The sequence below is a fragment of the Numida meleagris genome, chromosome 11 (assembly GCF_002078875.1).
Source record: "Numida meleagris isolate 19003 breed g44 Domestic line chromosome 11, NumMel1.0, whole genome shotgun sequence".
NCBI lineage: Eukaryota > Metazoa > Chordata > Aves > Galliformes > Numididae > Numida > Numida meleagris.
In genome coordinates, this window is record NC_034419.1 from 2,819,904 (window position 1) to 2,836,711 (window position 16,808).

General features: G+C 53.0%; 1 protein-coding gene across 5 annotated transcripts in view; it reads left to right on the forward strand.

The window, feature by feature from the left end:
* DNAH1 (dynein axonemal heavy chain 1) overlaps nt 1-16,808 on the forward strand; it is a 77,452-nt gene that overhangs the window by 57,127 nt on the left and 3,517 nt on the right. For all 5 annotated transcript variants that reach the window (XM_021409545.1, XM_021409543.1, XM_021409547.1 and 2 more), the window contains 19 exons: nt 759-869; nt 1,896-2,081; nt 6,661-6,852; nt 7,258-7,425; nt 8,092-8,283; nt 8,644-8,775; nt 9,184-9,309; nt 9,968-10,087; nt 11,096-11,245; nt 11,416-11,576; nt 11,684-11,909; nt 11,994-12,189; nt 12,894-13,045; nt 13,523-13,719; nt 14,108-14,252; nt 14,685-14,843; nt 15,286-15,417; nt 15,904-16,074; nt 16,599-16,778. In XM_021409545.1, the coding sequence (XP_021265220.1) occupies nt 759-869; nt 1,896-2,081; nt 6,661-6,852; nt 7,258-7,425; nt 8,092-8,283; nt 8,644-8,775; nt 9,184-9,309; nt 9,968-10,087; nt 11,096-11,245; nt 11,416-11,576; nt 11,684-11,909; nt 11,994-12,189; nt 12,894-13,045; nt 13,523-13,719; nt 14,108-14,252; nt 14,685-14,843; nt 15,286-15,417; nt 15,904-16,074; nt 16,599-16,778 (3,096 nt within the window). The remainder of the gene's footprint in view (nt 1-758; nt 870-1,895; nt 2,082-6,660; nt 6,853-7,257; nt 7,426-8,091; nt 8,284-8,643; nt 8,776-9,183; nt 9,310-9,967; nt 10,088-11,095; nt 11,246-11,415; nt 11,577-11,683; nt 11,910-11,993; nt 12,190-12,893; nt 13,046-13,522; nt 13,720-14,107; nt 14,253-14,684; nt 14,844-15,285; nt 15,418-15,903; nt 16,075-16,598; nt 16,779-16,808) is intronic.

Genomic DNA, 16,808 nt, shown 5'->3' on the forward strand with positions numbered 1-16,808 from the left:
TGTGAGCCTTGTTTTTATAGCTGCAGAGATGTGCCACACAGAGCTGGTTAACAGGAAAAAGCTCATGCTACAGCAGATGATCACGATGCGTTCTACTGGGCCCAGACCTCCCATAGGTTTGAGTCTGCAACAGTGCTAAAAGCAATAACGGTCCCTGTACTTTGGGTACCATTGAGTTCTCTATAGCTCATCTCCCAGGAACTTCCTTATTAATCTTTTAATTGAAAGCCTTATAACAACAACATGCTTCTGCTGCCTGACTGCCAGGAGCTTGTGTACTGAAAGTGCCTGCAGGCTGCAGCTTGGGAACAACAGCCTCAAGCTAATGTTTCCCATGCTAGACATGTTCAGAGCACAGCTAGTACTTCTTTATAGACAGTAATGCATGCCTAGCATGAGACTGGGTTGGGATTATAAGACACACTTAAATACCTCAGATAGAAAAAGTGGGTTTGGAGGTCCCTAATCCAAACACTGTGAACCAGCAGTCAGTTAGGATGGATTGGAGCAGGCAGTAGCAGAGCTGACCCCAGAGGAAGGCTGTCTCTGGGACATCATGCATGTGACAACCACTCACTAACCTCTCACCTGTGACACAGGAACCATTAGACAGTCCTGTCTAAGCACACCATGGCATTAGACTTGGATTGATTAGGGACCAGGGCAGTGGTCATCATACAGCCTGCCACCAGGCAAGGAACACCTACTAGGGCAACACATACCTTCCCTGGGGCTCTCACTCTACTCTGCTCCCACAGCTCCTGCAAACAGCAGAGGATGTAGCGAGGATGCAGGAAGAGCTGGAGTCTTCCCGCCCTCTCCTGGCACAGGCAGCCAAGGACACGCTGGCAACCATGGAGCAGCTGCAGGTACTGTTGCTGGACAGCCCCACGATTTCCATATTTCCACATCTGACTGCTCAGACTGGACACAGAGTGTGGGGAGGCCTCGCAGAACTTGCAAGGAATCTTGCTTTATCTGATAGTACAAGAGCCCCAGATTAGTTAAGTACATTAGGTATTTACACAGAGCAGCTCTGCCAGGGAGAAGCCTTCTGCTGGGGACCCCCCCACCCTGCTAGCTGGCAACAGCTCGCATGCTCCTGTCTGAAGCCACAGCCCACTGAAGGAGGAAGTCAAGCTGCCAGCTCCTTTTCCTTACTGGATAAGCTCCTCATACATACAGACTATTACTATCTCAGTCCTCAGGTAGCCTGAGGCAGCTTTAAGGCCAGACAGCTGCTGCCAAAAGGGCTCTTTCCCACACATCCCACCATATCTCTGGACATTGATCCAGCCTGCCCTGCCAGCCTAAGGCTCAGGGGCTCCTGCTGTAGAAAAGGGATCTCTTTCTTCCCTCCTCAAGTTCCTCCCTGCCCATCTCTCACTGTGGCGTGGCTAGATTGAGACATAAACACCATACAGCTCTGCATGCTGAGCAGAGAGAGTCTGCACACTCTCTTCTCTCACACAGCTTCCTAGAGGTGGCCTGATCCACTCACAAAACAAGGTTTGGCTACATTCCACGTGTCCTTTGCACCTCCTGGTAGTGTTTTAATACTTAAGGGCAGACAGAGTGATAGTTGTAGAGGCAAAACTCAGTACGTCTTATTTCTCCATCTCCCTGTACATTTGCTGTCACATCCACTCCCTGAGCTAACTGGAGAAATAGGTAGAGCTGCTAGTTCCTACTGGGCTAACAGTGTTCCAGGGCAGCAAGAGCTGGAGCTTAGGGACCGACTCTACAATCTCTTGCTAGTATGATAGAGCAGCATGTGCATGCTAGAAGAAAAATCATGGTTATTAGGACTGCTGTGATCCTTACCTAGCAATGCAGAGCAGCAAATAGATGCTCTGGGGCCAGCAGTGCTTCTGAGGCTGTCTCTGCTGCTGCAGGTGGACACAGCTGTTGCTGAAGAGACAAGAACTGCTGTTCAGGCTGAGGAGATGAAGGCCAATGCAAAAGCCCAGAGAGCCCAAGCCATTGCAGATGATGCTCAGAAGGACCTGGCTGAAGCCCTTCCTGCCCTAGATGCTGCTCTGGCCAGCCTGAGGAACCTCAAAAAGAATGATGTTACTGAGGTAAGCTTAGGGGGGGATGGTGGCATAGGTGGGTGTTGTGGTAGCGAGTGTTTCTGAGGGGCAGGAAGGACAGCAAGACTTTGTCCTTAATCTGCTACAGCTGAGCTGAACTGCACTTTGCTGCAATTCATCTTCTATAAGCTTGCACGACCCACAGCCTTTTCCAGCACCTCCATCCCCTGGGCTCATGTGGTGGGCTAACTGTCCACCTGCACATCCTCTACCAGCCACCTCTTCTTCACTTCTGTCCTGCAGAGAGTCATACTGTAGTCAGCTATAGTGCTGTCCTTGCCCATGGGGACAAGCAATGTCATGATGTGACCCTGAGTGTTGACTGCATGGCAGGGACGTAGATCTAGTGGCACACCTAGCCAGCAAGCTCTTTGGAAAGGGGATCTACTACCAGGCAGAGGAGAAGAGGCAAGGGTCAGGTGGGCTGACTTCAAGGAAACTGGCTTGAAATAGATTTCTCAGAGTAAAAGGTGGCCCTGAGTCTACAGTAGGAAATGTCGCAGCCCATACCCATAACTAAGGGAGAAACCTCAGCAAGCAGCAGCTACAGATAGAGGGTCCTCAGCAAAGGGTTGTGACAGTAGATACAGAGTAGGAGTTCCTACTGCACAGGGTGTGACAGCTATGGAGGGGATGGACAGACTCATTCTTCTGCCATTGTGAACAAGCTTTTTTATTTCCCCCAAAACATGCACAACTCCTTTCCCCAAGGTGGGGAAAGATGCAGGCAGCACCCATCCATTCCCTTGTAGAGTCAGGAGACTTTCTGCCATGACAGCCCTACAAGGCTTCCAAATACCAACTCACAAAGTGCTTCAGCTTCTTACACATCATCTAAAACTCCCAGGGGCTTTCAGAAACTCTCCACTTAAGGAATGAGTTCCGTGCTTATTTCAAGCTTAACTACTGCCCATGACCATAACCTGCCACTGGAACCAGGGCCACCAGGGATCTCTCCCAGTCCAAGATCAATGGCTTATCCCAACCAGAGGAGAACACCACTTGCACAGCAAAGAGAAAACATCTTTTTGACCTACTCTTTTGCATAGGCAACTCCATTGGTAGTCACTTGGAGGCAGACAACACCTGCTTCTCCTTCTCTTCCACCACCTCTCTCAGCCGCTCCTCATTGCAGAAGAAATAAATGTAGAGGTTGCGCTCTGCCTGCAGGATGGGGTCCTGCAGAGACCTGCGCTTGACCTTCAAGTCACTCAGGAGTTCTGTCAGATTTTGGTGGAGAACGTCCTGCATGGTGACCAGTTGCTGCATCAGTTCAGCAGTCTCCTGAAGGGCAGAAACCAAATGCATTAAAACACACAGGATATTAACAGCTCAGTCCACCAGAAACAAACTTCTGCCTCTGACCCTGGCTTCCACATATATCCACCTCAAGGATTCTCTGAACAGATGTGGCTTGCTGGGCCACCTTGTCACCTTAATCTGTAGTTTGGGGCACATACCATCACTTTTAGCCACCTTTGTCCCTCAGCCAGCCAGCTCCTGCCCCTCTGGGTAGCTTTTGGTACCCAGGATCAGGCCAGCCTCTTCTCCCTCTTTAGGGTGAGACGCATTAAGCACCCCCCAGCATGCATCCAGGAGGATTGCCTACTGTGCAACCCTAATGGAGCAGGGGGACAGTCAGAGCTCCTTGCTTACTGGAGAGCAAAGCTGCAGCTGGTTGGAGTTGTTGTACAGCTGCCAGTAGAGCTCCTCTATGGTGGACTCCAGGTCAGTGTGCTGGGATATAGAAGCTGCCAGCTGTGTTTCCAGCTCCCTCTGTTCCTGCACCAGCTGGGAGCTACGAGCTGCGATGGCCTTGTAGCTGCAGGCTTGATGCTCATCCTGATCTTGCCCCATCAGCACATCCCAGAGCCTGCAAGAGAGAAGGCAACCAGAGATGTGAACATCTGACAGTACTAAGGGCTCAGGGACAGTGTGTGCTATGGGAGTGGGATGCCAGTGGCTGTGGTGTGACAGGGAGAGGACAGCTGAAGATGTGCCTCTACACTTCATCCTAGGAAAACTTCTGTTCTCTATCTTGATTCTCCTTTCCAAGCCTGTTCCTCACTACATCACCCCAAAACAGCCAGGAAGAAAGGGATACTATCTCCTAGAGAATTTCACTCCACCAAGGAGTTGGAGCGGCCCAGCACTGGTAGAAGAACACTGCCTGGTAGCTTGCGTCTGCCAGAAGCCTCCCCTGCTCCCATGCCATCTCCTCCACATGTAGTTTGTTCCCCATGCACACACACACTTAGATCCTTACCGCATGGCAGTGGAGTCTTTGGGCTCCATCGGTGTGCATGTAGAATCCTTCGTGGAGGAGCTGGCCTCCTTGAAGCAGTCATGATATGCCTGCAGTTTGGCCTGGGCATTCTTCAGGGCAGTTTCCATCCCTCCCAGCCAAGCAGCCTTCTGGTCCAGTTCCTTTCTCTCCCGTTTCAGCTGGAGCTCCAGCAGCTCCAGGCGGCTTTGCTGGCTCACCACCCATGCAGCTGCCTCCTCCTGCCTCCGGCCAATATCCTGCAGACGAGCGTTATCCAGGCGGAGCTGTTCCTGCAGGATGGGCAGGAGGAACAGGCTGGCTGCTGCCTTCACCTGGGGCAGCAGCTGGTGGGTCTGGATCTGAGCAATGTCACAGCGCAGGGTGTAAAGCTGCTTCTTGAATGTGGCAGCTCGACTCCGGAGCTTGGCTTCTACTACATGCTGTGTGAGGGAAGATAAGGGAGACCACTGTCAGGGCACACTGCTAGCACTGCCCAGCTTGGCCACAGCCCCTAGGCAGATTTGCTGTGCTCCAGTGTGTGATGGAGGAGCGCTGCAGCACAGGCACACTGTGCTACAAAGGACGGGATTGGAAAGGAGTGCTGATCCTACCTTGTTCTCCTTGAGAGCTTGCAGAGTCTTCTGGCCCCAATTTAACGCAGCACAGTTGCCTTCCACTTTGGCTGACACGGCTATAACCTCCATCTGAGCGCAGATATATGCTGTCTCCAGTTGGCTCAGCTCCATCCAGAAATGGTCTCGGTTGCCCAGTATTTCATCTCCATTAGTCCTAAGGCTTTTCAGCCCCGTTTGCTTGGTGTCCATTCTCTCTGTGGCATCCTGGCTGCCGCCTTTCTTCTCCTCCACATCCCCCACACTCAGCTCCTCACTCTCAGTCCTCCCCTCTGCTGGAGGTCCTGCCCTCGAGCCTTGAACCTTGATTTCCTGGCTTTCAGCTGCCACTCCTTGGTGTGTCTGTGCAGACTCTGGACAATTAGTTGCTCTTCTTCCTCCCTGTATTTCCCAGGCTGAGTCCATGTGTATCGTAGCCTCCAGCTCTTCCTGTGCACTGCTCTCTGGAGCCTGAGCACTCCAAGGCAGGACCTGCCGCATTAAGTGCTCAAACACATCCATGAACTGTTGTTCGAGCTCTATGTAAGGTCTGAGGTCCATCTCATACAGCAGTGCTGGCTGCTGGCCTTTCCTCTCTTCCCCATCCCACTCTACCTGCTGCTTTGCAAGCTCAGTGAGCTGGTTCAGGACAGCGGTGGTTCGAAAGATCTCCACTCTCAGCTCCACGTGAGCCTTCCTCAAGGCCTCCTTTGTCGCCTTCTCCCCCTCCTCCAAATACCTCAGCTCCTGCTGCAGGCTGGCTGCCCAAACCTGCAGCTTGTTGAGCCTCCAGAGCTGATGGGCGCGATAGTCCTCCAGCTCCTGGACCTCCTGCTCCAAGGCCTCCAGAGAGGTTCCCTCAGCCTCTGGTATCACCCGTGTGAGCCGCGGGGTCTCCTGGCACTTCTGCAACGCCTGCTCAAGGGCATCACCTTCCAGGATGGGCTTGCCTGCAGCCACCAGAGCATCATAGGCCTGCACCTCAGCTGGGCTCAGCACATTCTCCTCTCCCACTGTTTTGCAGAACCACATGAGGAACTGCTCTGTCTCAGGGCAGTCAAAGAGCCAGTCAAAGTCCTTCTCACAGAGGGTATCTGCTTGTGGGTAGAACAGCTGCAGTGTCTTCACAAACTCCGCCCCTCTATTGACTGTGTCCAGGAGGAAGGTCTGGGAACGTCTCCGGCTGGACATGGCAAGGATGGCCAACACTAGAAGGGACAAAGCAGGAGAAAAAGAGCCCTGACACCCACAGTCATCTCAAAGGTGCCCCAGCAACGCTCCTAGCAGCCTGCTAGAGGAGAAGGACTCCACCAGTCCCTCCCCAACTGATGCAGACCCACTCCTGGGTTGCAGGCCCTGCAGCATTCCCAGAGTGGGGTACAAGGTAAATGAGAGCCCACAGAGCAAGGGAGAAAGCCTGCCCATTCCCCACGTCTGCACTTCCCCCTTCCCCAGGGGCGTACAGCTCTGGTTGCTTTGCCAGGACATCTACAGCCTGAAGATATCCATCACAGAGCATTAGGGCAGGCTTTTTCCAGCCTACTCAGTTTTCTCCATAGCCTTTCTGATAATCAGCTTTCTCTTCTGATACTTCTTCCTCCTCTAAGCATCCTTCCTCCACCCCAGCTGAGGTTGAAAAGCCTGTGTCACCAAGGACCAAGCCAACCCACTGTCTCCATTTGGGTTTAAGGTACGAGCGATGCAGCGGCCTCCCGTCGGTGTCAAAATGGTGATCGAAGCAGTCTGCATCATGAAGGAAGTCAAACCCAAGAAAGTATTAGGGGAGAAGCTGGGCACCAAGGTGGATGATTACTGGGAGCCAGGCAGGGGCCTTCTCCAGGACCCAGGGAAGTTCTTGGACAGCCTGTTAAAGTATGATAAGGTAAGTGGCAACAGAGCAGAGCTGTGACTAGGGGTTGGTCATTACCTTGTACAGATCCTGCTCACAGCTGTGAGGCTTAAAGCTCCTTCCATACCACACCTGAGGATAAGGAAGTGTTTGGCCTGGAAGCTCAGCTGGCTTCATTACTTTGGACTGTAGGACCTCTGCTCTTTCCACTTGAAAGAGCTGGATGGAAATCCTGACGTACAGCTTAGGAAGGGATTTACCCATGCAGCGCTTCCTAGGCCTCATCATGCAGCAGTGTCATTCTCTTGCTCCAGTGCAATGCCCTTGACAGTCCTGGGGCAGGCTGCAGCCTCTAGGAGAAGGCTTTTCTGACCCTACTCCATCAGATCTCTGGCACCCTCACTTCCAGTCTCCTTTCTCTCCCACCACTGCTTGCAGGACAACATTCCAGACACTGTGATCAAGGCCATCCAGCCGTACATTGACAGTAAGGACTTCCAGCCAGCTGCCATCGCCAAGGTCTCCAAAGCTTGCACCTCCATCTGCCAGTGGGTGCGTGCCATGCACAAGTACCACTTTGTGGCCAAGGTTGTGGAGCCCAAGAGGGTAAGAGGCGACGTGGTTAGGTTGCTCTTGGTGTTAGGGTACACAGGACTACAGTCCTTTCTGCACGGTGCTGAGAGTCCCCAGCTTTGGTGTGCAGGTCAGGACTACACTCCAGTCGGGCCCTGACAGAGCCACTAAGCCCAGAAGCCTGTTAGCTTAATAAAGTGGGAAAAAATCAGCCTAGAACACACTGAGATGGAGTTGATGCTGTGTCCTTAGGGCTGAATCCTAACTCAGCAGCAACTATTTCTAGAAGCACTCCCATATCTCATTTGTGCTTCAGATTGAGTCCTCTCCAACCCAGTGTTTTCTGTATTATTATTTTGGGGCAAGCAGAGGAACCTTTCCTCCTGTTCACCAGTGGGCCACATCCCAAGCAGTAAGTTCATGCAGGTTCCTGGCTTTTTGAATCTATACACAAACTCCTTCCTCACTCCTGCTTTTATTCCTGGGCTTGGAGAATCTCCCAGTGGAGTTCTGCAGGTCAGCCTTTGTTGTACAGGGAAGGATCTCAACTCCAGTTAGCACTTGTATGATTTTTTTTTCCCCCCCACACCAGCTCCTTCCTTCCCCAAACCAGCTCCTGCTGGACAGACACTCTGGCTTTTGGGGAGGAGCCTGACCACATGCACAGCTTTATCACTGTTTCCTTGTATATCTCCCCAGCAAGCCTGGCGAGAAGCAGAAGAGGACCTGCGTGCAACTCAGCAGGTCCTTGAGGAAGCTAAGCAACGCCTGAGGGATGTAGAAAGTGGTATTGCCGCTCTGCAAGCTAAGTTCAACAGCTGCATAGCCAAGAAGGAAGAGCTGGAGATGAAGTGTGAGCTATGTCAGCAGAGACTGGGCCGCGCTGATACGGTAGGGAACAGCTCTGCCTACTTAGAAGAGACAGCCTGACTTCAGGCCAAGGAGCACAGCACTGAAAATCTCTGTGCCTGCCACTTCCAACAACATTATGTGCCTGCAGCTTATGGCAATGCTAGAGTGGAGCTGCCTGGCCAGATCTCAGCTGCACATTAGGGCTGATGAAGCTAATCTTCCCTGTGCCACAGCTTCCGTAGCCAGTTACGGGGCTCCAGGGACAACTGAGAGCAGCCCAGGACAAATTGCTCAAAGCTGTGGACAGAATTTAGGCTATGCAGTGCACCTCTAGCCCATACAGTCATCTGCAGCCAGTCTCAGACACAGCAGCTCTCACACGTGCATCTTATTCCACAGCTCATAAACAGCCTGGCTGATGAGAAGGTGCGCTGGCGGGACACCGTTGAGAACCTGGATTACAAGATCAACAACATCGCTGGGGACGTGCTGCTTGCAGCAGGCTTTGTCACCTACCTGGGCCCTTTTACTGTAAGTATGCAGTGCTCCCTGCAGCGGGCTCAGTTAGCTGCCCTGCTCTCCTGCCCTTTGCTGTTGCTAGCTAGATAGGCTTCAAGTCAGATTCTGCCCTGCCTTGGGGTCAGCAGCTGGCACAGTTTGCTGCACTTCCCAGCCTTTCTGGTAACCTGGCTGCCCAGGATGTGTGCCAGCACTACCTTGGTGTGTGGCTACCTCCTAAGAGCAAGCTCAGAGCTGTAACGCCGCAATCCCTTCAAGTTGGACGCACAGAATAGGGCAAAAGGATGCCACCTCCATCCTGGATCTCCTTCTTTGTGATGGAGGCTGCACAGGGTCACATTTGATCAGAAGCAGGAGGGTTTAGTTGCACGCAGCGGAATAGTTGCTACTAAAAGACTGTGATGGTGCTTCTCGTGGCAGGGACACTACCGCATAGCGCTGTGCAAGGAGTGGCTGAGCAAGCTCTCAGAAAACAATATTCCTCACACCAAGGAGCCAAACCTGATCGGCACTCTTGGGGACCCTGTGGAAATCCGCTCCTGGCAGGCAAGTTACAGAAAGGACAATACACGAGGCTGAAAAGGCAGGGGACAGGCCTGCCTCAGGTAAAGGCTAAAACACTCGCTGCACAATTCGCTAGGAGCTACTTTACCAAAGGACAGACTCCAAATGAAAGAGCATAGTTACTGTCAGGGCACACTGCTCAGTGAACAGAACAGGACCTGGCAACATCCAGGGTAGCAGCATGTCTGGGTGCATCACGCGTGTCAACCTGTTGGGTTTCCATTTTACGTACCATAATGTTACAGCAAAGCCTTGGCCATAGCCTGCCCACACTTAACTCAACCGGCACAACTCTGTCCCGTGGCTCAGCTGCTCCAAAGAGAACTGCATCTCTTCAGAACCCTCACCACCATCCCCTACCCAGCCATAAGCTCCACAGCATGACCACACAGGGTCCAGGATAGCAAGGGCATTTCAGGATAAACCTTATTATGTATTGTAGCTACCATCCTGTGTGACTAAACAGAGCCAAAACACTTGGCGCTCCCCGAATCTGGGCCCCAGAATTGATCCAACACACACAGCAGGCAAACACATTAAAGAGAGAACAGGCCAGCCAGCTCCTGAAACAAGGAGATCAGCTGTGCTGCGTTTCCAAATGTTCCCAGTGGCTACTAAACAGATTTTTCTTCCCAATTAGGTTGCTGGTTTACCGAATGACACGCTGTCTGTGGAGAATGGGGTAATAACACGGTTCTCCCAACGCTGGACTCACTACATAGACCCCCAAAGACAAGCAAACAAGTGGATCAAGAACTTGGTAAGATCCACGGGGTGAAAAGCCAAGCCTGTGGGGTTGGGGAAGCAGCTTACTGTGCATAGCAGCCTCGGGCTTTGTGCTGCAGAGCTGCCCCACTGCTGTCCCACCCTGTTCCTCCCAGTATTAGGTAGGGTCTATATTCATCCCAACTGAGTTTCCCTGTTTAGAGGAATCAGCATAGGGAAGCTGGGACCTTCTGTAAGCAAGCAAAGCATCCATTTCTGGGGTTCTTACATTCTTCACTATACTCTAAAACACACAGAACAATACTAATATGCCCTGCAACAGCCTTTAGGGCCTCTAGGACAGAGGGCTCAGAGTGACATCTCTTAACTAGTGAGAACAGTACCTGGTGCCAGAGACAAGGACCACTTCTTCTTCCTTCTCTCCAGAGAGCTCTCTGCTGCCCTTTCAGAGAACCAAGAGGAAGGCTCTGGCAGCTGCTCCTGTTGTACTCCCTATAGGCTTTTCCCACCCACCTGCTCTCACTTTGCAGGCAAACGAGCTCTGAGTTGCCACTGTAGGGCTCTGCTTGAAGGAGGTTTTTCCCAGTCCCCCATTTTCTGGTGCTCATCTGGGCTGTCTGTAGTATCTGGTGATGTTCCATGAGTGGACTGAACTTGCAAAAACAGCCAAAAACTTGCTAAGCAAGAAAAGATGTAATTTCTGCTGCTTCAGGGAGTTAAATCTGCCTAGCAAGAGGTGTGCCATGCACGTGAAGGATGGGCAGGATACAGCTGAAATGGGATTAGATGATCTTGATGGGCAGCGGTGAGGTTGGCTGAGCCTTGGCCTGTGCACCTCAGCAAACATCACATTGGCAGAAATGCTGCAGACCTGGCCCCTAATCTGGGTCCGGGGCTTAAGTATGTTTAGTTAGGACCCAGATGAGCCATTATCCCCATTCACTCTTCATCTCCTCAACCCAACGGTAGCGGAGCCCTTGGTAGCAGATCTGCATAACCCTGGACTCTTCTCCATCCCTGTCTTTCCTCTTTTGCCTTTCAGGAGAAGGTGAATGGCCTGGAGGTGGCCAAGCTGAGTGACCGGGACTTCCTCTGCAGTCTGGAAAATGCCATTACTTATGGGAAGCCCTTCCTGCTGGAGAATGTCGGCGAGGAGCTGGACCCTGCCCTTGAACCCATCCTGCTGAAACAGGTCCTTTGGCTTGCTGCCGTGGCCAGGCTGCAAGTGGGGTCTGCCAGCAGCTTCGAGCTGCTCTGTGCATCTCCTCAGGCTCTCTCCTCGCTGCAGAGCAGAGGGCTCATGGGATGCTTTTTCTCAGAAGAACTGATGTGCCAGCCCTTGTGCTTTTGTCTCCGATACAGACCTACAAACAGCAAGGCAGAACAGTGCTGAAGCTGGGGGACGCGGTTATCCCATACAATGAGGATTTCAGGCTGTACATCACTACCAACCTGTCCAACCCCCATTACAGCCCCGAAGTTTCCACAAAACTCACCCTCATTAACTTCACCATCTCACCCAGGTACGTCCTTACCCCAGCAGCTACTCACACTGTTTAGCCTTGTTCTTCACAGCCCTCCAGCCTTCAGGCCTGTTGTCTCTACCCTCACCCCATGGTTTTTGTTGCAGTGGTTTGGAGGACCAACTGCTGGGACAAGTGGTGGCTGAGGAGCGGCCTGACTTAGAGGAGGCACGAAACCAGCTGATTCTTAGCAATGCTGAGATGCGTCAGGAGCTGAAGGAGATAGAAGACCAGATCCTGTACCGGCTCAGCACTTCTGAAGGAAACCCTGTGGATGACTTGGAGCTCATCAAAGCGCTAGAAGCATCCAAGGTTAAGGCAGGGGAGATCCAGGTATGAGGTGTGGGTGTTCGTCCGCTGCAGCCACCCATCCCCTGCCAGCACTGCACAAACTGCAACATCTCCTGTGTCCCTCAGACCAAGGTGAAGGTGGCAGAGCAGACGGAAAAGGACATCAACACCACGCGCTTGCAGTATGCACCTGTCGCTGTCCGCACACAGATCCTCTACTTCTGTGTCTCAGACCTGTCCAGCGTGGACCCCATGTACCAGTACTCACTGGAGTGGTTCCTCAACATCTTCCTCATGGGGATCAGTAACTCCGAGAGAGCAGGTGCCTGCCTGAAATGGCCCCTTCCCATCCCTTTCCTCACACCATGTTTCTGGCCTAGAAGCCAGGGCCCTGAGGAGTCAAGGCAGATGTGCCCGCTTGCGTCAGCTCTTCGCGTGGTCCAGAGCTGCCCATGGTTGTGTTTGCACAGCACGGGTTTCAGCCCGCCCTCCTCTTCTGCACTACTCTGCTGCCCCATCTGACCCGGCAGGGAGATGGTAGTGCAGGGGCACAGACAAGGCGTGTGCCATCCTGCAGCAGTGTGGCTGCTTCTCATGGAGCCAGCTTCGTGTGCAGGCCTTGGCTGCCCCTGTCAGGCCGTGGGAGCAATCCACCCAGCAGTGCGTGGCAGCCAGGTGGCTAGGCCCCTTTTGACTGCTTTGGTGCAGTGACTCCTTCCTGGTCCTGGGCAGTGCTTTATTCCACACTGGCTCTCTCCTGAGCAAGAGCAGGAGCAAGCAGCTCTTTGCCCAGCAGCAGGAAAAGCCCTTTCTTAGGGGTCTGCTTTCTTCAGGTATGAGGCCTGTCCTGACCCCTTCCTCCACAATGCAGTGATTGCACGTGCACATCAGGGAACACCTGGCACACCTGGATGACATGCTTTTCATGGGGGATTCTGCACTAAGTCTGTGTTTGAGAGCAGTATCTCTTCTGTTGTGCACCACCCGCATCACCCACTGCCTTGTCTGGTCATTGTCTTTTTCCAGACACCGTGAAGGACCGGATCGTGAACATCAACAACTACATCACCTTCAGTCTCTACAGCAGCGTGTGCCGTAGCCTCTTTGAGAAGCACAAGCTCATGTTTGCCTTCCTTGTTTGCGCCCAGATCTTGATGAATGATGGGCAGATTGATACGGTAAGCGAGTCACTCCAGTCCTTGAATAGGATCCCAGCTGGGCAACCCAGGCTCAAGTGTACAGTCCCCTTGCTTAGCATGCTGGTGTGGAAAAGAAGCCTTGTTCCCTGGGGCTGGTTGCAAATGTGCCAGTCTGGCTGGCAAACCTAGGGCCTTTCTGTTCATTCAGATCTCAAACCTTTCCCTGTGCCTATGTGCAGGGCTGCCTAGTCTGAAGCACTGCGGGATCATCTGCAAAGGCTGGTGAGTTTGGAGGGGTTAGGCAGGGGTTAGAGGCTGCAGCACCACAGAGGAAAGCTAACAGCAATTGAAAGGCAACGTTGATCTCACCAGACCTTCTGATTCATTTGTTCTTCCACATGCTCCCCTGGCAGGAGCAGCAGCTAGAAGGTTACTACCAGCTACAGCACAAACCCACACACTTCAGGCCCAGGCAGGTGGGCTGTAATCCATGACCTTGTACTGTCCTGTTCTCAGGATGAGTGGCGATACCTGCTCTCAGGGGGAACTATAAAGGAGATGCAGGAGAACCCAGCTGCAGACTGGCTGAATGAGCGTGCATGGGGAGACATCCTGGCCTTGAGCAACCTGAAGAACTTCTCTGGCTTTGCCAATGACTTTGCAGCCAACCTTGCAGCATTCAGGGCCATTTTTGACAGCCAGGAGCCTCACAGGCAAGTGTCCCGTGCTTTGTCAGTTTTGTTGTACTGCACCAGGCACATGATGGCATCTCTGGGAGAGCATGAGGTGTTGATTCAGCCACAGTACCAGCTCTGCTCAAGCACTGCATTTTCTCCTCAAGGGTAGCCCCTGCCTGTGCAAACCTGACTGGGGCTTGGGCTTCTGACATTCTTGCTTCTCCAAGGCAGGGCCCAGAAGCAGCTGTTGCTCTGCTTTGCACACTAATAATTTCAGAGCTATGAACAACAACCTCAGCTGACTGGCTGGAAGGTCCTCGTCCCTCCTCAAACTCCATGGCCTCCTGCAAAGTAGTTTGAGTGCTTCTCAGAGAGCTGCAGGGTATGACCCATTCCCTGCAAAATACAAGTAATTGCTTTGCAGAGAGCCCCTGCCTGGGAAGTGGGATGCTGGGCTTGATGCCTTCCAGAAGATGCTGGTTCTGCGGTGTCTGCGGGGCGATAAGATCACCAATGCCATGCAGGACTTTGTGGCACTGAAGCTGGATCGGCACTTCATTGAGCCTCAGGTAACCAGCCAAAAGGAAGCATTGCTGGAGGAGAGCTGCAAAGGGGCCGGCAGCTTTTTCCAGTTGCAGCAAGGATGCCTCTCTCCAGCCACAGACGAGGACTGCACCAACAGTCTCCAAAGCTGGAGAATACTCATGTCTTAGAGGAGGGAAATCCTCCCTGTCCTGTAGCAGTGAAACTGTACTGGGAGGGAGCAGTTACCACAGGCATACAACCTCAAATGGGAAACTAATCACTGCCCTGATCCTAATCCTGCCAAAGCAGAGCATTACCAAGCCCTTATGGAACACGCTTCTGGCCTCCGTCCCCAGCACCACACCGGTGGCACAGGGAGGGCTGGAGGTCAGGCTGGGTGAGGTGGTGCCGTGCATTGTGCCAAGATGCAGCCCTGATGCACAGCCCTCCTCTGTGACAAGCTCTCTCTGTTGCAGACCGCTGACCTCTCCGTCGTGTTCAAGGAGTCCAGTGCCACCACCCCCCTCGTGTTCGTGCTGTCCCCGGGCACTGACCCAGCTGCCGACCTTTACAAGTTTGCGGAAGAGATGAAGTTCTCCCAAAAGCTCTCTGCCATTTCCCTGGGCCAAGGCCAGGTAAGCTGCTGGTGCTGACCTGGGGCAGGACCATCCTGCTTGCACTCTTGGTGATCTCATCTGGTTCCAAGGAGGCCAGACACCCTTGCAGACACCCTGAAAGCACTCTTCTGGCCCAGGGCCCTCACTCACCTATCTTCTGCTAGCTGGACAAGCTGATTCAGCAGAGAGGGCTGCAGCTGTTCCCCTGCTAGAGTCCTCCATCCTCCTAATCCATCCCCAGTTCTTCTACCCTCCCACACGTGACCCTCATGCCTGGACAGCTGCAAAGGGCCCTTGTTGCACCATCAGCAGATGGTGACAATCCAGCTAAGCCCAGGGAGCAAAGCCAAGCTATCGAGCTGGAAAGTGGTCTTTACACCCAGTGGCTGTCTCCTTGTCTAGCTTAGCAGGGCACAGCCTGATGGACCAGGATCTGATCCCTTCCCATCTGCCTCCACAGGGCCCCCGTGCTGAAGCCATGATGCGCAGTGCCATGGAGCAGGGCAACTGGGTCTTCTTCCAGAACTGCCACCTGGCCCCCAGCTGGATGCCTTCCCTGGAGAGACTCATTGAAGGCATTAACCCCAACAAGGTGATATGCATCCTGTGGGTGGGGACGTATAGGAAACCCTTTGCTCCCACCGCACACAACAATGGTGACTCTGCTACCCAGTAAGCAGGGTGCTGTGCCTCACTGGGATCTTCTGTTCTTTTAGCTGCATTGCTTAGCACGCAGCCCTGTTCCTCCTGTTCTGTCGATGCAGAGGAACCACCTTACCTGGTGGCCACTGTAGAGGGAGACATGATATTTGCATCTCCCTTCTCCCAGAAGATTGCAGTTTTGCAGCTGCTATGGCCACTTGCTGAAGTTTCCAGTCTTTGGGACTTCTGGTGTCATACACATCCTTGGGGTTCCAGCAGCCAGAGGCTTACACTGAGCTGTTTAATCGAGCAGCTTGCCCTCTGATGGGGGGGACTGGAGATCTGGGAGGAGCCCAGACCTAGATCCATCCCACCCACACGCTCCCCATAACAGCAGTGTCAGTGCAGGAGCACTTACTGCCTTCTCATCCTCCAGGTGCATCAGGATTTCCGCCTCTGGCTCACCAGTCTGCCAAGCAACCGCTTCCCTGTGTCCATCCTCCAGAACAGCTCAAAGATGACCATCGAGCCTCCCCGTGGGGTCAAAGCCAATCTGCTCAAGTCCTACGTCAGCTTCAGCAATGACTTCTTGAATTCCTGCCCTAAGGTAAGGCCCAGCTTTGCTGTCCCCAGCCCATGCCTGCTCCTCTGCACACTCTCCCCCTGTACACTGCTCCTCTCCAGACTCAGATCTCCACTAGAGCTCTCATTTAGCACTTCTGTGGAATCATAGAATGATTGCATGGCTGGGGTTTGAAAGGACCTTGAAGATCACCTAGTTCCAGCCTCCCTCTCACATGCTAGCGAAGGGTTGGTGGTATATCTCTCATAAGCCTACATCTACTCTGTGATAAGCCAGTTAGAAATTTCACTGTGACAAACAGAAGCAACAGTACTGTAGAGGCCTGGCGAAGGCACTCACAGCTTTCTTTGAGCAAGAGAGCAGGCCCAAAGCCTTCCCCAGTGCAGCAGGTTGGCTGAGGTTTCCACCTCTCTAGACTCCAGCTGGTATTGCTGACTTAGTACATCTCATTTTCTGCCTGCTGCCGGCTCCCAGAAAAGCCTTACATCTTCCAAGGATGTCACCACCCAAGCTGAGCACCTCCTCTCCCCCTCCTTCTCTGCCCACAGGTCACAGAGTTTAAATCCTTGTTGCTGTCGCTTTGCTTCTTCCATGGGAACATGCTGGAAAGGAGGAAGTTTGGGCCACTGGGCTTCAACATCCCCTATGAGTTCACAGATGGAGACCTCCGCATCTGCATCAGCCAACTGAAGATGTTCTTGAGCGAGTACACTGACATCCCATACAAGGTAGGCACGTGAGCTGAGCCCTGCTGGGTG